Source organism: Cupressus sempervirens, chromosome 9, assembly GCF_028749045.1.
Source record: "Cupressus sempervirens isolate cs-2001-9-10 chromosome 9, ASM2874904v1, whole genome shotgun sequence".
Lineage (NCBI taxonomy): Eukaryota > Viridiplantae > Streptophyta > Pinopsida > Cupressales > Cupressaceae > Cupressus > Cupressus sempervirens.
The window spans coordinates 615240742-615263758 of NC_143126.1; the positions used below are offsets into that span (position 1 = coordinate 615240742).

The 23017-nt window shown below is 36.2% G+C and overlaps 2 protein-coding genes across 5 annotated transcripts; both read right to left on the reverse strand.

Annotated features, from left to right (window-relative positions):
• Window positions 1-1131: 1131 nt before the first annotated feature.
• LOC149540205 (major strawberry allergen Fra a 1.08-like) lies at window positions 1132-2414 on the reverse strand. Its single transcript, XM_089801347.1, has 2 exons — window positions 1775-2414; window positions 1132-1646 (listed from the first exon to the last, which is right to left on the reverse strand). The coding sequence occupies exons 1-2, from the start codon at window positions 1887-1889 to the stop codon at window positions 1345-1347; spliced, it is 417 nt and encodes a 138-aa protein (XP_089657473.1). The 5' UTR covers window positions 1890-2414; the 3' UTR covers window positions 1132-1344.
• Window positions 2415-4385: 1971 nt separating this feature from the next.
• LOC149540206 (disease resistance protein Roq1-like) lies at window positions 4386-10463 on the reverse strand. 4 transcript variants are annotated; one of them, XM_089801344.1, is made up of 6 exons: window positions 9493-10463; window positions 8143-9247; window positions 7703-7984; window positions 6178-7602; window positions 5764-6087; window positions 4386-4721 (listed from the first exon to the last, which is right to left on the reverse strand). In XM_089801344.1, the coding sequence occupies exons 1-5, from the start codon at window positions 10218-10220 to the stop codon at window positions 5764-5766; spliced, it is 3864 nt and encodes a 1287-aa protein (XP_089657470.1). In that variant the 5' UTR covers window positions 10221-10463; the 3' UTR covers window positions 4386-4721. The 4 variants fall into 4 exon arrangements, with proteins under 4 accessions (XP_089657470.1, XP_089657468.1, XP_089657469.1 ...); XM_089801342.1 differs by having other exon boundaries at window positions 5764-5991; window positions 9493-10401; XM_089801343.1 differs by having other exon boundaries at window positions 5768-5991; window positions 9493-10370.
• Window positions 10464-23017: the final 12554 nt, after the last annotated feature.

Sequence of the window (23017 nt, forward strand, 5' to 3'; positions counted from 1 at the left end):
GGTTTCAACTATCAATGGGGGATAGTGTGAGGGGTTGTACAACTAGCCATTGAAAAGGGAAAGGTAGTTATATGTTTTAAAGCCATTAAATGCATGTATAGATATATATGTACTTGTCATTTGTTTGTACTAATGAAATGTTATTGTATTGTTTATTTTATAAGGGTGGCCTCTGATGATGCACTGACCCAAAGTCAACATCGGAAAGCCTCAAACATTTCCATTCATAGTGAGAGCCCTATAGTATGTGGTAGGATTAAAGACAAACATGAAATAAAATTACATGCAAATATAACCAATATCAAAAAATAATGAATCGCACAAAAGAGAACACATGACACTAAGATAAATGTGGTTCACCCAATCCCTGAGCTATGTCCACCAACTTAGAGCGAGTCCAATATTATTATTATCCAGTGATTACAACCTCATTACAATCTGTAATCTCTTACAACTCAATAATGCCTCAAGAAGCAAATATCGCATCACACTTTATGAAATCCCTAACCTAAGCCATTTTATACAAGTATTTTTGGTACTTTAGGGTTAAATTAGTTCCAACATATCAGCCCAAAAATACAAATAAAATAGCTCCAAAAAAAAATTTTATTTAGAAATTGGGCTAACCACTTCTTCCCACCCATGACTTCAGAATTGGGTGCTAAGTTCTTAAATTTAAAAATTGGGCACCTAATTCGTGTTTAACCATTAGGCATCAATCATGCATCTAGTTTATAAACTAGGAGCTTGATTAGTTAAAAATTGGGCAGCCGATTTGTAGATATCCATTAGGGACCAAAAGTTATCCCAAGTAAATAGTTTACTAAATTTATCCATAAGTTTTGATGTGTCCATTCATAAATGTGTAATGTTAAAAAATAAATAAAAATATTATCATTACATTATAAATGACTAATTTTTTTATGCTATAGAAAACAATTTCCACGCTAAATTTTGTACGGAATTTTATTTCTCTTACAACACGAGATGAAAACAATGAAGTGTGATATAAATATTACAAAACAAATCAAATTGCATAATCATAGTTGAATATTTAGAAAGACTCCTTTTAAGCTCATAATTTCAACAAACACGGATATCTTTATTTTTTTCCCCTATTGAAAGGAGATATTATTTAAGTAGAGACACATTTTTTTTTTAATGTAATTGAAAAGAGGTTACAATAGAATAGCTAGAATGTGAGCCCACATTGAGAAATTAAGTCTCAAGCTTTACTTAAAGTGACTATTGCCACTAGGAAAGGAGGAGATCCTAGTATTTTATTTAATATGAGATACATGCATGAACTTGTTGTTATAGAGAAAGAGAGGAGATCCTTATGCTTCAGCAGTACAAAGTGGGATTGGCAATAAGAGGTTCCTCCAACATCCTGAACAAAGAAATGCTTCCAGCCTTGATTTCCTCAACTTTGGCTTCATCATATGGAACGCCAGGGAGGGTGTCATAACTCCAAGTAGTGGTCAAAATAGATCCACCCCCTTCTTTGGGTGTGATTTTAATCTTGAAATTTTTGTAGGCCACCTTTGTCCCAATCACTCCCCCTTCCACATGGTTGAACCCATAAACCATGTTGTCCTCATCGATTAAGTTTGCTTTCTCTTTCACACACCTATAATCCTTGTTGGCTGCAATAACAATTATATTAGAAAAAACTTCCCTAAATCAATAGATTCATAAATCTATATATAAATGTTTTCTCTAATGTCTAAGGATTGAATCATGGGCACATTGTATTTATGACCAAAATGTTTACCTTCAGTGAAGTTAACTTGTTGAATAGTGCCAACTCCTCCATCTCCTTGAAGAAGGGTGATGCTTGATACAAGGGTAGGGACTTGTTTAGGCATAAAGTTGTGGATGTCCTTCATTGAATTTCACAGCCTTTTTGCCTCCAGTGGAGACTCCACCTCAATTGTATAGCTTCCTGTCACCATCTTCTCTTTAATTATCTCAAGGTATCAGCTTTCTACTTTGAATATTGTTACGAAATGCTTGCCTTGCCTTCGTTTGTTGTAATGAATGAGAAGATGTTTATTGGTATTTATAGAGGTGTTGATCTACTTATTTGCCTTTCGTGTGAACTGATATGTGTGCCATCCTCTCAGTCATTTGTTGATTGAGTGAGTTTAGATGAATAATGAATGTGAGAAAGGACTTTGGTTCGTTCAAAGTCATAAGACAGAGAAGACAAAGAGAGAAGATGCTTTATTCTTTATCGTCTTAGCACAACTTTCTTTGCCTCATTGAAAGCCAAGAGATATGGCGAATGTTAGTTTTGATTATGTACATACATCTCATGTGGGAGATAACTCCAGGCATATAAGACCTTTGAAAATGGAGGTCATGCATTCGACCCCGCTTTTGCTAAAGCGTGGAAAAACTAAAAACTAGAAATATAGTGTGAAAGCACTAGTATATCTTAATGTAAATTCTAGAGGTCGGGGAGTTCTGACCTCTCATTTTTGGATTGAAGAATTTGGACCTTAAATCACAAAATTACTATGAAAATTTCCCATCAGTTATGATGTTAAAAAGTATATGTACAAAAATAGTATGAATTTTCCATTAGCTACAAAAAAATGAGTACAAAAACACCATCAATTATTGTTAACCTAACCATGACCATTATCTTTATGCTACAACTTCATATATTTTTTACTCTGACTCAAGGTTTCTATTCAAAGGGGCTTTTATAGAAAGTTTAAATGTCAATGGAAAAGGGAGAGGTCAATAGAACACAGAGAGACCGAGAAAAATTATCAAGGGTTTGATTGTTCTTGAGGCATAATTGACGATGTTTTGGCACAAATTTTCTCTCGTTAATGTCATAAAAGATTTTCTGAAAGCAACAAATATTATTTTTATTTCTCATAAATGGAAAGGCAAATTGTAAATATCATAAGGCTCATTGCATTAATAGAAAAATGTACATCTGAAACAGAGAGAAACATATCTTTTGAGGAAGGAAAACATAGCTACAAGCCCTCATCTTTCACTTCAACTCCAAACTCTCAATTATGAAAATATAAATCTATTAAAATTAAGCCTCGGCAAATTTAAATTGCCTCAAACATAGCAACATAGAGTTCACATGCTCCAAACCCTAAACTCTCCAATAAATTTATTGCAGAGCAATAGATGTTAATAAGGAAATAATAAAGAGAACCAAATGTTTTTTTCAAGCAACTATCCGGTTATCCCCAAATGGATGTGGCTATCCCCAAATGAATGCATCATTTACCACGTGTTTTTGCATGTAAGAAAAGTGTAGAATTATAGACAATGGAGGTGAATCATTTTATAAATGACAGTTGGAGACCACATGCGATTTTATTAAGTTTGTCAATTTATTAGAAAAAATCAACCAATGAAAAAATGGAAATAATAGAGTGAGAAAATGACAAATATTAGCTTAAAGGTTTTTGGCAAGTTTGCCAAGAAAGATTAATTGTAAAAAGATACATGAATAAGATCATCTTCACAAATTTATCCATGGCAGCCAAAACCAAGACAAGTGCAGCAGCAACTTTAACATAGCAGCAGTGATAGTACTGGGATGGCTGTTACATAGAATGTCACACTCTGAAGATAGATTCTCCACCTTCTAATAATACAACAAAGAAATGGTAGGCGAACTTTATCAAACACGAGGTGTCTAAACTTTATTATTAATTCTTTAAGCTATAGTTTTTTAATACAATCTTGAGAGTTTCACTTGCAGATGGCGTGAATTCTAATAACAATGCGGTCAAATTATAACAAGACTGCATTTTAGCTCGTACTATTACACCCTAAGACAATTTATACTATGGTTAAAAAATGCCTTTTGGCCTCTTGAAATCTTAATGAAAAATAAATTCAACTTAATGAAGATAAGGCTGAAGAAAAAATTCAGAAGACTCACGTTGTACGGTGTTATTTTATATTTTCATTATAAAAAAGAGATCTGTTACAACATCAACTGAAGAAATATTCATGAAAAGGATTGGCAGTCATAAATAACAACAGCAATAAGTAATATTTGTGTTCAAAATCCTGAACCCATGGCAAGACAGGGCCAGTAATAACTCTATTATGACAAAACTAACAGCCGCACAAAATACGATTGAGTACTGCAACATATAAGATGATAAATTAGTGAAACTCTTACAATTTTTCTACTGGAACTTAGAAAATACTTTGATTATCCGGCAAACCTTGGCATATTTTATAGCAGATCAAGATCCGCATCACCTTTAACAGAAAAATTTAACATCGAGAAACAACATTTACGGCCGCATTGTGTAATATTTTAAAACAAAAAGGTCTTGGACCTGTTGAATTCTTAAGTCAAAAAAATTAGAACGTGACGAAGGCAAATCAAATATAAAAATTTAGAACACTAACATTTTATTAGCAGAAAGAGAGATATTACAAGCTACTACTAATACTGCAGAAGACATCATTTCCATATGTATTCATAAAAAGTTATGGCAGCCATTAATAACAGTAGCAAGTATTTATGTATTCGAAACCCTGAGCCTGCGGCCAGAGAGGGCTGTTAATCAAAATGTTAAGCCAAAACAACCAGCTTCACAAAAACCAAAAAGCACAAAGATAATAAACTACTTTTCAATCTCTATTTATTCTCCTGGAAGTGACAAAATACCGCAATGATCAAAATCTTGTGGCATTTCATTGCAAATCAAGAACCGCATCATCTGCACAAATAGAATACGAGGATAAATTGAGTGTAAAAGGTGTTTAAAACTTTCAAAGTAAATGAAAATTGCAGAGATTTACTCCAAAACGTGTTTAAACATTTCAAAGTAGACGAAAAATGTATAGATTTACTAAAAAAATGTGTTTCAAACTTTAAAACCTAAATGAAAAGTGCAAAAGTACAGTGCATTTAAACCTTTAAAAATAGTGCAACTATGTTTAAACCATTCAAGATAGCACAGTGAAAGTATTTCTAAAACTGTGCACTGTAAATCTTAGTGTTCGTATTTCTGAAACTGATTATGCTAATGACAATATTTATGAAATTGCATCTAAATCTTTCAAACTAGATAAAAAATACATAAACTAACCATAAAACAGTGTTTAACATTTCGAACTAATGCAGAGACAATATTTATATTGTAAAACCGTGCTTAAATCTTTCAAACTAGATGAAAAACACGTAAATTAACTATAAAATAGTTTTACGACCTTTCGAGAACTAGCGCAGCAACAGTATTTATAACAATCTGTTTAAATCTTTCAAACAAGATGAATGCATCATCTACCACATGTGTTTCTGCATGTAAGAAAAGTGTGGAATTATAGACAATGCAGGTGAATCATTTTATAAATGACAGCTGGACACCACATGCAATTTTATTAATTTTGTCAATTTATTAGAAAAAGACTACCAGGAAAAATAGTATCAACCAATATAAAAATGGAAATAATAGAGTGAGAAAATGACAAATATAATATAATGAGTAAAACCATAGCTTAAAGGTTTCTGGCACAGTCTTTCAAGAAAGATTAATTGTAAAAAGACAAATGAAAACTTTAGTCTCCTGCCTTACTACAGGGACTAATAAATAATTTTAAACTTTTAATATCTATAACCTTGGATATAATTATGAACACAAATATACATTGAAATGGTTTGATCTATTACAAGAAAATGTCACTAATATTATAACTCTTAAAGCACGGCCTATCTTATTCGCGTGAAAGCAGACCGACCAAACTAATGAAATGAGTTACCTACTCCAGAAGTTCCAAGAGTCGGTAAAATGCCTCAACGACCCTTCCCCTTTTTCCCCAAACTAGCACTTCTTTTTCTATCTTGATATCGTTGTTGTAGGGGCCTTCCATCCTTGCTGCATTTCCAAGGCGCACATATATTTGTACCACTTTCCTCTCCTCCCCATTCCTCTCATTTCCCTCTACATAACGGAAATAATGAGCCCAATCATCGGACGGCCGCTTCCCCTGTGTGACCACAAGGTCAGGAAAGTCCAGAGAGTTTACAACATGCTCCACGAAATGGCTTACGCTACCTTGTATGCTCATTTCCCTTGGAAATTCCTACAATTTTTTTTCATTGCAAAGTCATTAACATCAATACTTACGTAAATGCGGAAATCTTTGACATTGCAACAGAATTGATTAACTTACCTTTAAAGATTGAATACAAGGTTTCAGAGCTGACATGGTGTCACATTCCAGCTCCAGCGTGTCCAATCCTTCCACTTTCTCCAAACTTTGTATACCGGGCGCCTTCCACCGCGTCCCTAGAAGACGCAAACGCTTCAATGACCTACAATTTTGCAGACCTTCTATCTTCTGTACTTTGGAGCATTCATACATACTGAATTCCTTCAGCGAAACCAAATCAGCAAAGCTTGAGAGCTCTTTTAACTGCGGGCAACCACTTATGGACAACTCTTCAAGGTTTACGAGACCACTAAGACAGCTGATCTTCTTCAGCACTTTGCAATTGTATATTGATAGCCTTTTGAGGGACACTGGCAGTGTCTCTATCTCCATTAAAAGAAGATTTTTCTGAAACTCACCTGTTTGAAAGCTGGTATTGCTCCTGACCTCGAAATGTTGGAGGTTGGGACAACAGTCATTGGAAATTGATACCCTGGAGATTTTTTTGCTCTCTTCTTCCTCGACATCAAATTCCATTTTGCTTTCAGAAGTTACAATTTGAATATCCTTCAACGAGGAAAAGCTAACAGAAGGAGTTTGCAAGCTTTTTAGCATCTGACACTCACTTTTGAGCGACTGCAAGTTGACCAGTTGGCTAATGTTACTTGGCGAACCTCTCAACTTGATGCAACCTGTTAGATCTAATTCTGTCAAGGATGCCTGGATCACTATTTGATTAGGCAAATCTTCCAATTCCTCGCAATTCCTGAGTCCCAAGAACTTGAGCTTTCTGATGTTTTCAAATGCATCTGATTTAAGTTTAAGCTTGGCACAACCAGATAATTCAAGGTGCTCCAGGTGTATCAGCTGCTTGAAAGAATCTGGCAACGCTCTCAATATACTGCAACCCATAAGATTTATGTGCTTCAGGCTTACTAAACTGCCAAAACCAGCAGGTAGTGAGGATAGCTTTGCACAAAGTGCTAAATCTACATCTTCCAGTCTTATCAGCTGGGTGAAACAATTTGGCAACGTGATCAACTGGTTGCACCAGTTCAGAGTTATGTGCTTCAAGCGTCTTAAATTACCAAAATTATAAGGTAGTGAGCAAAAAGCAATAGGCATTAGAGAACATGACATACTTAGATGTTCCAATTGTATCAGCTGGTCGAAAGAATCTGGCAGAGTGCTCAGCTGCACGCAAAACGTTAGATCTACATACTTCAAGTTTATTAAATGGCCAAAAGCAGCTGGCAGTGAACATAATCTTGGGCAGTATAAATGCAAATATTCCAGCGAATGGAGGCCACAGAACTCTTTTGGCAAACTGCTACCTCTGTAATCAAGGGAAAGCATTTTTAAATACTGAAGACGTCCTATTGAGGTTGGAAGCCGTTGCAATCTGCTTCCTCCCGATATATCAAGCTTTCTCAATTGCAATGGAGGCTGCAGGAAAAAGATATTTTTCTTAATTCAATTCAGGAAAACCTGAACTATTTAATAAGCTTTAAGAAATCTTGTTAAGCCAGGAATTCAAACGCCTTACCTCCACATTGTCGTCCCACAATTCTTCAAACTCATTTACAGCAAGAAGCTCTAGAACACTTAAATGTCTTAATGTAAGCCACGGTGGAAGATTTTTTAGGGGAAAATCTTTCCACTGAAGCCATACAAGGTCTTCTGATAATGATGCGAATTCTTCCGTAAACTCGTTTCCTTCCACATGAAGTAGTTGTAATCCATTCGAGATTCCCATTAACCGATGTTTGTACTCTTTGAATGCCAGAAAAGTAGCTGAAGGTCGTATTCCTCGAATTGCGATTTCTTTCTGAATGAAAAACAACCCAGAAATGCATAATGTTCGATCAGTTCAGGGAAAGTGGATCAAAATAGAACGACAAACTATTGCTTGAACGAACTCACTAATCAATGATCAACCATATGCGCCTAAAAATGAAATTAGTAGGATGTCAATAGTAAACTCACCTTGAAATGCTTCTTCAAGTTATGAATCTGCTCTGGCCACCACAGCCGATATGATGAGTGCCTACTTGCGATCTGTCTTCCCATATCCCTGAGATGATCATGCATTCTTATCTTCTCCCCATAGACAATGTTGTTTAACCCGTAATCTTCCTCGTAAACCAGCTCTACAAGACACTTATCCAGAAGTGTTTGTAAGCCGTACAGACCACTCAAATCCATCCCATCCCACACTGCAATAGCAGTGCTTTTCCGTTCTCCAACGAAAAAGCAAGCCACATCCAAGAACATCTCCCTTTCGTCTCCATCCAGAGCATCGTAGCTGACCTGTAACCTTTTTTGTATATCGCCAGGCAATATTCTTGAGAGTTTATGTAAGAGGGATTTCCAGTAATCTTTGGACTCTCTGCCATATAGTTGCGCCCCCAATACCTTAAGTGACAGAGGCAAACCATCGCAAGCCTTTAAAACTTCTTCAACCAGAGTTCCAAATTCAGCGGGTGGAGAGGGTTGCAAGAAGGCATGCCAGCAGAATAGCTGCTCGGCATGTGACCTGTTAAGTCCGGGCATTTTATAAATGCAGGAAAGGCCCCATGATTTGAGGACACCCAGCTCGCGCGTTGTTACAATAACTATACTTTGGGATCCTATACTGTCTCGGTTTGGCAATAGGGCATTCAACTGGTCGATGTGATCCACGTCATCCAAAACGATGAGCGCCCGATGCGAGCTCAAACGATTTGCGAGAATGGCCATGCCTTCGTCCACACTGTCGAATGGCAGATGATGAACACCAAGGTCTTTAAGAAGCTTTTTCTGCTTGTCAGGTAGAGCACTTCTGGATGCTGCATCTCGCACATCGGAAACAAAACTGCATCTTTCGAAGGAAGAAAAGTTTCTGTTGAAGATTTCCTTTGCCAAAGTGGTTTTACCACTCCCTCCCATGCCCACGATCCCCGTGATTTTTACTCTGTCTTCACTTGCGACAGATTGGAAGCCTTCGACTAGCTCATCCAATCCAAGTGGATGTTCGGCGACCCACAAAGGAACATTTTGTATGACTTTCAGTGCACAATTTACAATATTCTTCAAAACCATAGCCTCGTCCCTAAAAGTTTTAGCCAAAATAAAACATTAAAACTAAATCTACGACAAAGAAGAGGTAGAACCAGATCAGTGGGTATAAAATTTTACAGTTGTGAATTGGGGAAAAGATGAACACATAACTTTGGCCTCGTTCCAAATATTTCTGGACCAAAATTTAAAAACTAAAACCGAAATTACAATAGAAAATAAAGTCCAATTTATTAGATATAAAACTTACAATCGAAGAAAAACAGGAACAATACATACTCATTATTGCTGACTTCGTAGCCGGAATAAAATGAAATGTTGTAGAGTGCCCCTTTCCACTCTTTGAGCTTTTCTTCGGTGTATCTGCCTTTCTTTGCATGTTCTGAAAATACGCGGGCATATTTCCCTTTGCCTTGCTGTACCCATCTAAGATCAGAGGGATCAACGTGATAAAAAATGGGAATAATTTTCGAACCATTTTTTAGCATGAAAGCTAACTCAGCTAAACACCATGGGGATTGAGCATAGTTGGGCGAAAATATGGCAATGTGCAGAGATGCAGTAGACATTGCTGCTTGTATTTCTACTGGTATCACATCGCCGGGCTCAAATGCGTCTATATCGAGGAAGACTCGGAATCCCATGCCATCAAGTGTTTGGTAAATCCTTTTGGCAAATGTGTATTTGACATCGATTCCACGATGGTTAATAAATATCTGCCAGGGCTCCGCTGAAGTAGACGCAGAGATTGGTGCAAGCTGGTCAAAAGCGTTTTGGGGATCTGGTAGCGTTTGCTGTGCGACCCCAGGAGCCGACGAAACCATGCGGAATGGAAGGGAGCAGATTCGTTCCAAATCATTTCTACAGGACCGACACCATTCTTGCAACACTTCTACGATCTCCGTTAGGCAGTTAAGACTACGCGGGAGCTGTGAAGATGATTGAGGCTGCTCAAAAGGGTTTTCGACCTCAGTCTGATTAGGGGTGGCTGTAGAAGTGGTAGCCATTTCAAATTTAACTGAACACGGAGAGGAGAAGAAACTAGTATCGTTTAGGTATCGAGGAGGAGGTTTCCATGGAAAAGAAACAGAGTATACTAATGATAAACATAAGCAAGGAAAGGTGGAGATGAGGAGAGTGGGAAGACATCTAAAACAGTGTGTACGAAAGCGTGTTAATGGACAGCGTGCATACAACCTCTTGCAGACAAGCGGCGATGTGTTTTTCCATTCCGAAAGATGCAACTGTGTTTCGTCGAAGTGAAATTTGATAATTCTTTAAGTCCGTGTCTTTTGAGGTAAACAGTGGTCGAGTAGAGAACTGCTCTCTTCTCAAAGATAGCGAATCGTTGCAACGGTAAACGACGAGGGTGGGCCCCGCTTGGGGACACAATCTGCCGGCCACTGCGTGAGCAGCCCGCAACCAGCGTGGGTTTATTAGTTTCGTGGGGCCAAGCCGCTTGAAGTAGGAGGGACGGGAGCAGGCTCATAGAGTAAAAGCGACTTCCATTTTAATACGTGTAAAGTGGGAAAGGAAGGATAAGACTCGACAAGAATTGATATGATATGATAGATTTTAATCACTTTCACGAGGTTAAAGTAGTCTATGGGACCTACACAATCAACCTGCAATGTAGGAGCGGAACTAATCTAACTACATAGTTTTGGTTAACTTGTCTCTCCTTCACTGAAGTTTGATAATCAAAGTCATTGTTCTCTCCACCTGATCCTCCTCGAGTAAGTAGTTCAAGTCTCAGTTCTATAATATCTCTGTATAACCAGATCTGATATCACTATATGCCAGGCAATCTTTGATAAAGTGTAGCTTTGTCTCTACCGTCCCATTTTACAGAACAAACATGTTATGTCTGCCCACTCTTCATTTGGAACTTGCCATCTACCAATTTCACATTGCAGCCGGTGTGAACTAGTTCTGAGTTGCACTGTCAGCATTTTTGCTCTCCAATTAATAGGTGCTCTTATATAGGCCTTTTCCCCATGACTAGGGGTGGGGTTAAACTCTTTAATGTAATAAGATTTTTTCTACCCCATGTGCCTTGTCCATAGAATATTGCAAAAAAAATTCATGACAAACTTCTTTATTTCTTTAATATTATCCGAGCAAGTATGGATGTTGATATCCCATTTTTGCATCCATTTGTCATTTTGCTTCATTCATTTGCTTTTCCACTTGACAAGTTTTTCATCTACAACTAGCTTGAGCCAGCGATGTGTTTCCAGGCCTTGGGTTTTCTTTAGATAGCTTAACATCCAGACCAAAGCGATGACTTCTAATGGAATGGAACCCACCTCAGCCAATAAGATCTCATAATTTACCTTGGTCTTGACTTTAAGATTGCATGTGATGAAGTGTTTTTGAATTCTTTATACCTATCGCCATTTATGTTCGGACATACTACCACCCCAAACTTCACATCTGTATAGAATAATCAGAGTGACGAGTAGACCAAAAAGAGTTTTCATGGTCATCTAATCCAATATTTTTGTGTTTCTACACCTAATTTGTAGAGAATATAATGCCTTCTAGCCCCCTTAAATTATTTTTTATCTGCATGTATCCCAATTGAGTTTGTTATGAAAATCTATGCACAAGTATTTGTACTCTTCCATAATCTCAAGAGGGTTACCCTCAAACAGGAACTCATCATGTATACCCCTATTCTTTTTCAGCGAGAAGATCATAACTTTGGTTTTGCTAGTGTTCACTTGCATTCCCACCTCACGGCAAAAATTTTCTAGAGCTTTCAAGTGTTCTTTCAAACCTTTAGTCATTCTTGCAAGTATGATGAGATCATCTGCATATAAGAGCAATCTTATCACAAAATGAGCCAGCTATACCCCCTCATCATTTGTCTTGTTTATCTATTCTTCTAGCTTGTCAATATAGAACCCGAATAGTGTTGGTGATAGCGGACACCCTTGTTATCAAATATACCTTGTGTATTCAACTCCACCTCACCTCCACAAGATGGGATGGCTAGGGCAATATACTCAATGCTAGGATGAATATTTCAAGCAATGTTTTTTTAAAAAATAAATACCAAAGGACACACAAAATAAATAAAGTATATTGATTATTTTTACACTTTAAGAACTTATAATTTTACTTTCGAAAAACAAAAATAGTAGTTAGATGGTTTGTTCTCTCAAGTTCCTTGGTAGGACATTACAAATGCATTCATTAGTCTCATATGTTCTAGTGAAACTAGGATTGTTGATGAAGGATGACAAACTTTAAATTGCATAGTAAGGAAATTTTTAATAACGAACATACTTTTGCAAATAAAGAACAGGTGGTGATCAAGGACACATGCAACTCTTGTAAGAGAGAATCCTAATCAAGAAATCAACTCCTTAGAAGACAATAATATCCCATTATAAACAAAAGCCATTACCAAGGAAAGTTGGTCCTTAGATCAAAGATAAAAAATATACAAGCTATCTTTCCCTCTGAGTGTAAAGGTTAAGATATCGCATAAGATGTACAATTCTCAAGAATATAAACACTAAGAAAAGATATCACAAATGAAGTATATGATACAAAAAAAAAATGATTATTTAAATGATTGTAAGGAAGCAAAGGTGCGCAAAATCGCTTCCTATGTTAATCTTTGAGAGGATGATTATGCAAATTCAACTAACTATTGTAGAGATCTCAAGAAATCCATAATAACATAATCAAAATAAAAATGAACACATAAACACAATGATTACCATGGGGAAACCCTTCTGGGAGAAAAATCTCACCCTCCAAAACCCGCACAATGTATTATCAAACCAAGATGATTACAATACACTTGCAATGCAAGTTCTTACAAGAGCGCATCACCACAACTCGAACTTGAAGAGACTCCTTCTAGCACCAATCTTGCAAACTGAACTCAATTACACAAACACCTCCCCAAGCCCTCCTTTTATAGTGATTTTACAACTTGGAAACCACTTGTGGTTTTACAAAACCATGGGCAAAACTACCATGCCACAGGGTACCCATCTTTGACATTTACATTTCCAATATGGAAAAACAACCAGGTTAAAATAGTAATCCCGTCCACAATTTTGTCTCTTAGTCTAGACCCCCATAAAAGTCACAAAATGAGTCATCAAGGCTCTAAAAAATTATACTATGGACAAGACTAATTTTTGACAACTCATTAACCAATTTCCAATGTATAAACAAGTGGAAAACTTTCACAAACAAATTATGGAATTTTCCAAAAGAAGATTGCAAAGTTGAGACACATGTTCTCAACATTCTCCCACTTGTCGAACACCTTGCAAGAGTAAGGGGATCCTAAATATCATGGACTTAATTGCTACGCACCGAGAGACCCATAGACTCTGAACACCATCTAAATTTATCTGTACTCATAAGCTTAGTTAATGCATTAGCAACATTCACCAAAGTCTCTACTTTTTCCAGCTTCACCTTGCCGTCCTTGACCATATCTCTCACAAAATGATATTGTACATCAATGTGCTTGGTCCTAGCATGAAAAGTAGGGTTCTTCACTAGGCAGATTGAACTCTGGCTATCACTATAAATTGTCACTGCAACCTGTTTGAACTCTATATCTGAACACAATCTCTTTAGCCAGATGGCTTCTTTGTAGCCATGAGTAGCTGCCATATACTCTACCTCAGCAGTGGACAAAGCGACCACAACCTGTTGTGTACTCATCCAACTAATTGCACCACCAAATAATGTAAACACATATGCACTAGTGGATCTTCTTCTATCAAAATCACTAGCCCAGTCTGAATCCACATAGCCCCAAATATCCAAGGAATGCTTGTTTCCTGTTCCATGAAAACATATTGAGTACTCTGATGTACCCTACAAGTATCTGAAAACTCTTTTTACTGCATCTCAATATGCTCTTCCTAGATTAGACATATAACGGGAAAGTACTCCCACTACTTGGGCAATGTTTGGTCTTGTACAAACCATAGCATACATCAAACTTCCAACAGCACTCTGATATGGTACTCGACTCATCTCTTCCATCTTCGATTGGTATGTAGGATATTGTGAGCTAGAAAGCTTTGTTCCCATAGTAACAAGAACACTCAATGGTCTTGAATCCTACATATTAAACCTTTTTCAAAATAGTACCAACATACTTACTCTGGCCTAGCCAAAGCTTTCTATTTTGTCTATCTCTTATAATCTCCATTCCCAGAATGTGCCTAGCTGCACCAAGATCTTTCATTTCAAACTTTATTGAGAGTTGAGATTTTAACTCTGCAATCAAACCTTTTCCTTTGCCAATAAACAACATGTCATCGACATACAAGGCAATAACTAGGAAATCATCACCATCAGATTTGAAATATATACAGTGATCAGATTTAGATCGCACAAATCTAAAACTCAACACATATGTATCAAACTTTTGGTACCACATCCTAGGACTCTATTTTAAACCATACAAGGATTTCTTCAATTTACAAACCAAATGACTTTTACCTTTCACCACATAGTGCTCTGGTTGTGACATGTAAATTTCTTCCTCCAAATCTCCATGAAGGAAAGTAGTTTTCACATCCATTTTCTCGATCTCTAGATCATAAGTTGTTGCAATAGAAAGAAAAAATCTAATGGATGTCATTTTGGCTGCTGGAGAAAAAATCTCACCATAATCTACTCCCTCAACCTAAGAGTAACCTTTTGCAACCAAACGTGCTTTATACTTCTCAATGCTTCCATCTGAACCCATCTTCCTTTTGAACACCCATTTACAACCAATAGGCTTCCATCCTTCAGGCAATGGTACAAGGTCCCATGTTTGATTCCTCTTAAGAGCTGTCATTTCTTCATCCATGGCTATTTTCCAGGACTCTGAATCATTCATACCAAGAGCCTCTTGTACATATCTCGGTTCATCAATATTAGCATTCAATGCAAATATGCACCTCCAATCATTAGGAGAATACCCATACCTTTCAGGTGGTTTCCTTTGTCTAGTAGATCTTTGAACAAGATTTGGTTTAGGTTCAGGAGGTTCAAGTTCATGATTAGGTTCTCCCTCTTTCTCTGATGATTCAAAACTCGTAGAGCTCTCTTCAACATCTTGTCTTTCTAAGGGCCTTGATTCAACTTTCTTAGGTGTAGCAGGAAGTTGAATCACATCTTTCTTTTCTTCAATCTGTTTTGGCTGCATTGTAACAGAAGAAGGCTTAGTTTCTCTAAAAATAACACTTCTAGAATAAAATACCTTTTGTGCAATAGGATCCCAAAGCTTGTTTTCTTTCACACCATAACTATATCCGATGAAGATACATTTGACAGCTTTGTTGTCCAATTTTGTTTGCTTCTCCTTTGGCACATGAGCATATGCCTCACAACCAAACACTCTCAGATGTCTAAGTGAAGGCTTATGGCCCGACCACACTTCCATTGGTGTCTTATCAACAAGAGCTGATGTAGGAAACATGTTTATCAGGTAGCAAGCAGTGGCTATAGCTTTGGCCGAGAACTTTTGTTCTAGTCCAGCACCACTCAGCATACTCCTAGCCTTCTCCATCAAGGTCCTGCTCATTCTTTCTGCAACTCCATTCTGTTGTGGAGAATATGGAGTTGTCTTCTCTCTTTTAATACCACAATCTTTACAAAATGTGTCAAAATCATTGGAGCAAAATTCACCACCATTATCAGTTCTCAAACATTTTATTTTCTTTCCAGTCTGCAATTGCTTTAAATTCTTTGAGATGACTGAAAACTTTAGCTTTACTCCTAAGGAAATAAACCCATGTTCTTCTACTGAAATCATCAATGAAAGAAACATAATAAACTGATCTACCAATAGAAGGAACATCAACTGGACCAAATACATCTGAATGGATTAGATCCAAAATACTTGAAGACTTATGAGAATTTAAGTAAAACTGAATGCGATTTTGTTTACCATAGATACAATGCTCACAAAAATCAAATTCAAGATTGCAGTCATTTAACCCATCAACAAGGTTCTTATTTTTCAAGGTTTGTAGACCCTTCTCATGTATGTGGTCGAGTCTCTAGTGACATAACATGGTCTTCTCTACAGGAAACTTTGATTCGGTAGACAAAGCACCCTTGGGTACCCAAAAACCACGACCATCTATTGAAAGAGAAATATTTTCCTTCTCCAACTGAGTAGTCTTTTTCAAAATCTTATCAGAAGTACTATTGCACTTGACTGTGCGTGCATCAAGCTGGTACAATGTACCCAATCTACTTCCTCTCGCTATTACCATAGCACCTCTCACCATTTTTACACCTACTTCAGAAAATTGTACATGCACACCCGCATCTAATAGCTTACTAATAGATAACAAATTCCTTGCTAGTCCAAGGATATGCAAGACACCATCAAATCTTCTAAATCTACCATCAAAAAATTTCACACAAATACTTTCATGACCAACAATATCAAGTACTGAATTATCACCCATATACACCTTACCACCATCAAAATTTGCATACTTACTAAACTAGTTTCTATTAGGAGTCATGTGGAAAGATGCACCTGAGTCTATTAACCATGCATTTTCACCTGCATGAGTGGCCAAGGCTGCGATGAAAGCATCTCCATCTTCCTACTCGGACTCATAATTAGAATCTTGCTTCTTCTTCTTCTTCTTCTTTTTCTTCTCCTCTTTGCAATCCTTTCGGAAGTGTCCAAGTTTGCCACAATTCTAGCAGATTGCCTTGGACTGAAAAGGAGATTTTGATCTCCCTTTATTTTTGGACTTAGAATGGCCATGTTGTTTTTCATTCTTGCCTCTTTCTTTTGGTCTTCCACGAACACTCAAAGCATCTTTGGCATTCAAAGAGACCTTCCTTCTCATCTCCTCAGAAAGTAGAGAACCAACAATGTCCTCCATCTTCAAGACAACTGAAGTGCTCCCTGTAGCCATCACAAGACTATCCCATGAGTCTGGCAATGAACATAGCAAGATTTGACACCTTTCTTCTTCATCCATTGGCACCCCTACTAAGGTCAACTGAATCACCAACATATTAAACCTTTCTAGATGCTCAAAAATTTGTCCACCTTCTTCCATTCTCAAGGAATACAACTTCTTCCTCAAGAAAATCTTGTTCACAAGTGATTTCTCTTGATAGATCTCACTTAGCTTTTTCCAAAGCTTCTTCATGGTAGGTTCTTCATGGACATTAATTAGAATTGAGTCTGCAAGACACAATCTGATGAGACCTTTAGCTTTTCTGTTTATCACATCATATTGTGCGGCTAAAGTTGGATCTGTGGGCCTCAAATTTTTCTCATCAATCACATCCCATAGATCTCGATCGGTAAATAGATCTTCCATCTTCAACTTCCACATCTCAAAGTTTGTGCCAAAAAACTTTTCAACATCAATTCTCCCTAACATGCTCGCCATCTTTTCAATCCTGCAACACAAAAATGAAATACTCTGCACAAGCTCCCACTCAAACCTTGATTAGCTCAAAAAACCTTGTACCCAACAAATAGAACCAAAACTGGCCAAGCTCTGATACCACTTGTAAGGAAGCAAAGGTACACAGAATCACTTCCTACACTAATCTTTGAGAGGACGATTATGCAAATTCAACTAACTATTGTAGAGATCTCAAGAAATGCATAATAACATAATCAGAATAACAATGAACACATTATTACCATGGGGAAACCCTTTTGGGAGAAAAACCCCACCCTTCAAAACCTGCACAATGTATTATCAAATCAAGATTATTACAATACAATTGCAATGCAAGTTCTTACAGGAGCACATCACCACAACTCAAACTCAAAGAGACTCCTTCTAGCACCAATCTTGCAAACTAAACTCAATTACACAAACACCTCCCCAAGCCCTCCTTTTATAGTGATTTTACAACCTAGAAACCACTTGTGGTTTTACAAAACCATGGGCAAAACCACCATGCCACATGTTACCCATTTTTGACATTTACATTTCCAATATAGAAAAATAACCAGGTTAAAATAGTAATCCCATCCACAATTTTGTCTCTTAGTCTAGACCCCCATAAAAGTCACAAAATGAGTCATCAAGGCTCTAAAAATGACCTACCTATATTCTACTATGGACAAGACTCATTTTTGACAACTCATTAACCAATTTCCAATGTATAAACAAGTGGAAAACTTTCACAAACAAATTCTGGAATTTTCCAAAAGAAGATTGCAAGGTTGAGACACATGTTCTCAACAATGATAAACACTCAAATCCAAGGTATGGAATGAATTTTTTTAGTAGAGACAATCATGTCTTGCATGCAACAGATTATCACATGACAAGAAAATGAATATGTTATAAAGTAATGTAAATAAATAGAGAGATAAAAGGAAGAGGGAAGGATATCAAGCTATACCTACTTTGTGATCATAAGGGAATGACAAAGACATAATGAATCATTGAGAGAAATAAGAAAATAAGGGAACGATAAAGACACAATGTCCAATAAATGTCCTGAATGAGAGATCTTTTATGACAAAGATGCAATTGCAAGCATAAGATTGCACTCAGGAAGTTAATAGGTTAGGTAACACAATTAATGCATGTAAGAAAGAATTATAAAAATTGTAAGTTCATAAGGGATATTGAATAAAATAAGAAAAATTGAGATCTCAAGGGTTGTGCAAAATAAATAGAAAATAAATAATTTTAGTGAAAGATATGGCCAAAGAGTCATTGAAATAGTACTTACGAGAGTTATGCATAGAAATTGGTGATGACTTAGAGATTTGAGAAAGATTAGAAGAAGAGAAAGGAACGAAAACCATAGTAAGGAGTTCTATAAGGTCTCAAAATAGGTGCTTTCATTTTAAGATGGTACAATACGTATAGGTATATATCTATGTATAAATATATGTATGTATATGTATACATACATACATAAAGGTTAGGGCACCATCAACTACTATAATGACACTATAAGATGTCACTCATGATCAAACAAATTTGGTTTGAAATCTATATATGTAGCTTTAGATGAGTAGAAGGTTACAGTGTTAGATTAGTCACATTATCATTTTCCCTTTATGGAGTTAAGTCAATGTTAGAAATATTTAGAATAACTAAGAGGGGGAGTGGGGTGAATCAATTAATCAAGGTCCTTATGTATCATTTAAACATTAAAACATGAACATTTGACTATTATTTTTGTCTTGTTGTTGCTCGTTCTCTACCGTAAACATCAAATTATTGTCTCAAACATAGCTTGCTTTTCTTAATGAAAACATTATCAAATGTAAAAACACATAAATCATTCATCACAAATTTGACACTAGGATTTTATGTGGAAATCCTGTTGATAATTGGCTAATAGTGATATGTAAATGTTGTCATTAATGGTAACACATGATGTATATGTTGATAGGAAACCTCAAAAATAAAGATACTTAGTGTTTGCTTATCAAAAAATTGTTTGAGTATAGAATTTGGTTTACAGCAATGTATTATTTTATTTATAACATGTTGCAAATGTCATATTATGACAAGCGATGTTACGTGGAGATAGTATACATGTTGGTGATGATGTGTATAATCTCGAAAGTTTGTACAAACTATACAGAATATATATAATCATGTTTTGATGATGCTAGACAACGAAATTGAAGGAAAGAATTGTTTTATTTACAAAACAATTACTTGTCCAATTAGGGCCGACATCCTAGATGTTTACTCTAAGACCCAGTAGTAATTTATGTAAAGGTGTGGTATTTATGCAAAAGAATTCTTGCAATAAGAAGTGTGCTATCTTAATATCATGAGGAAGCGGAGTGCTTGTGCATGTGCTTGTGAAGTTATGCAAAGTGAGAGAACTTTTGTGAAAGTAGTATATGTGAAGTTTTGTATGAGCTATCTAGTGATCCAAGATCGCGCTGAAGATCGGAGATCAAACAAGGAAGACAAATAATAGTAAATTACTTGTTTGAGCAATGAGCTCTTCTTGTAGTTGAAATTACATGTTTAGGCAGTGGGCTCTTCTTGCATTCATTGTTCTACAACTCCTAATAGGGTTGGAATCTCCTAACTGGGACTCAAAGTCTCCTAACAGGGACTACTTATACTAAATTTTCTCATTGACTCTTAACAGGGTCCATTCTCTAACAAGGAACATATATATCAGTATATTATCTAGTGGGTATCATCCCCACCTAGGTTTTCCCTTGGCTAGGGTTTCCCTTTTTAACAAAATATGGGTGATGAGTTGTCTTTGTGCATTACTATTGTTATTGTTAAGAATTACTTTATTGCTTTGTTATGCATGGTTTAAAGTAAGTAATAATATGCAATTGGTGACTAAAGTTTGTAGATTACTAATTCACCCCCCTCTTAGTAATCCCTATTTCTAACAAATGCAATTTGGAAAAAACCACCAGCAACATGTCACGACTTTCTCACTCTTTCGAAGTGAGCCCTGTTAGGAGCCAACCATGTTAAAGGTTTACAAAACACATTGTTAAATGTAACCTTGTTAAAGGATTTAATCACCCTATTAGGAGTGGCCTTGTCAGGTGACTTTGATCATTCCATTTAGAATGTCACTTAGTTAAAAGATTTATAAAGACTGTTAAGTCTTCCAAATGGTTGTTAGGTGAACCTCTATTAAAAGGATTTCAATACAAACTATTTATAATGATAAGAAAGAAATAGTAGGTTTGATTTGTGTGATTATAGTTCACTCTTGCAGGTTTAGATCTCTATTTAGTCATTATACTGATTTGGTGATAAGTCCTCCATTTTCACCTTTGTCTTTGATTCGCTTGGCAACACTTCAAGCAATCAACCTTCTCACTTCACCAACTCTTAAGTCATTCACTTATCAATATTAGTAGCATTTATGCAAGCTTTCTTTTGGAGCTTCGGATTTACTAACACACTCTTGTGTTCACTCTTGTACGCCTCTGATTCACTTCTGTCTATATGTCTTGTTCAGATGCATTGCTCACTCATGCATACACACACACAACTCAATTTTTTCAGCTCTGTACCTCTTTAAATAGGCAATTCTCACTTTACCATTTTCCACAATCACCACAGATCTTAGGGTTTAGATCTAGTTCAACTTGATTCATTGTATATGTCCATCTTCTTGATCATCCTCTAGAAACTTGTCTAGAATCCATATGTTAGGTCTTTACCTAATCCTTACCTTGAATTTAATGATTCAACTTATCAATCTCATCTTCAACATGGTTTACATCTCCTAAGAAATCAACTTTGTCAGCTTAATCTCATGATTTCCTTGAATTCATTCTCAAAACTATTACTCATTAATCTATAAATTCTAGCACTTGGTCATCGCTAAATTATTCATTCATTATAAAAAAATTCTGGCTCATCATCAATAATCTTTCTTGGCTGATACTAATGCTCGGTCAACCCTAAATTTTCTCAGCACTAACTGTATCTCGGTTGATACTAGCATTACTTAGCATTCCTTAGCATTTTACACTATTGCTCTGCTTAGCTTTGCTTTTTTTCATAAAAACAATCACTTTTATTTATCAAAGTCTATATAATCAAATGTCCATTGTAACTACCTTTTCATAACTTCAACCTTTCCTCTATGTGATATTGTTATGATCAACTTCTCAAATCCTCTTTAGCAATCAAATAGATATGACAATTAGATTAGGTAGCAATATGTCTTATAAATAGAATTTGTTGGAAGAATGAATGCTGATAATACTTAGATATAAAGGAGTATTGTATAAACATGATTAGATCATTATCATGATGATATGTTACATTCATGACTATGTTTTTCATTAATGTCAACATAGTAGTTTTTTGTGGTATCTAACAAAAGAATAGGGGAAGGATCAAGTTGGTATAGACAGATCATTGAGTACTTTCACTAAGAAAGGTTAAAGGGAAATACTACTAAGTGTCTAGTATATGCAGCTAACCTTGGAAGCATAACATATTAACTCTGGAAGAAGTTATGCAAGTTTTGATGAAGACTGTTATGAGATAGTGTTTACAGAAACATGTTCTCGTAAACTTGTTATATCTCTTAGTAGAGTTGTTATTCTAAGAAGTCAAAGTTAAAGATGTGAAGAAGACATTCTGGAGATGATGTAGCTAAGCTTGCTCATCATAATATTACATGTATGGAAAATTATTCAAGTTATAAGGAAAAATATTAATGTTATCGCTAAGTGCATCGTGTACTTAATGAGGTCCTATAATAATTAATTGAGAAGATGTAATAGCCGACTCAGGGAATTGTTGTATGAATTTGGTATAAAGGAATGACATTTTCCTTTATTGTGTATGGAAGCAAGTGAATGATTGTAGTAGCACGAAGAGTGGAATGTGAAGATAAGGAGAGTAGAGCAAAGATAAAGGAAACTTCATTGTCAAGGTTTTATTGTGTGATCCGAAGCTTGATACTTGGATCCAAGGTTCGTGACATGGTCTACAAGGTCTGGTAGTGATCGGTCCAGTTAACAAGATAGAGGAAAGAAGCTAAAATATAGTACAAATAATTATTCTACAAGGATTAGTTTAGAGATTAGTTGGACAGTCATGAGTTTAGTGGTCTTGCCCCAGAAGTTGTTTGGGTAGTGGGTCCTTCTATCTTCTACAACTCCTAACAGGGTTGGAATCTTCTAATAATGATTCAATGTCTCCTAATAGGAACTCATATGTACCAAATGTTGTAATTGACTCCTAACATGGTCCATCCTCTAACAAGAAATATTTATATTAGTACACCATCGTGTGGGCATCATTCATGCTGGTGTTTTCCCTCTTATCAAGGGTTTCCCTAATTAACATAT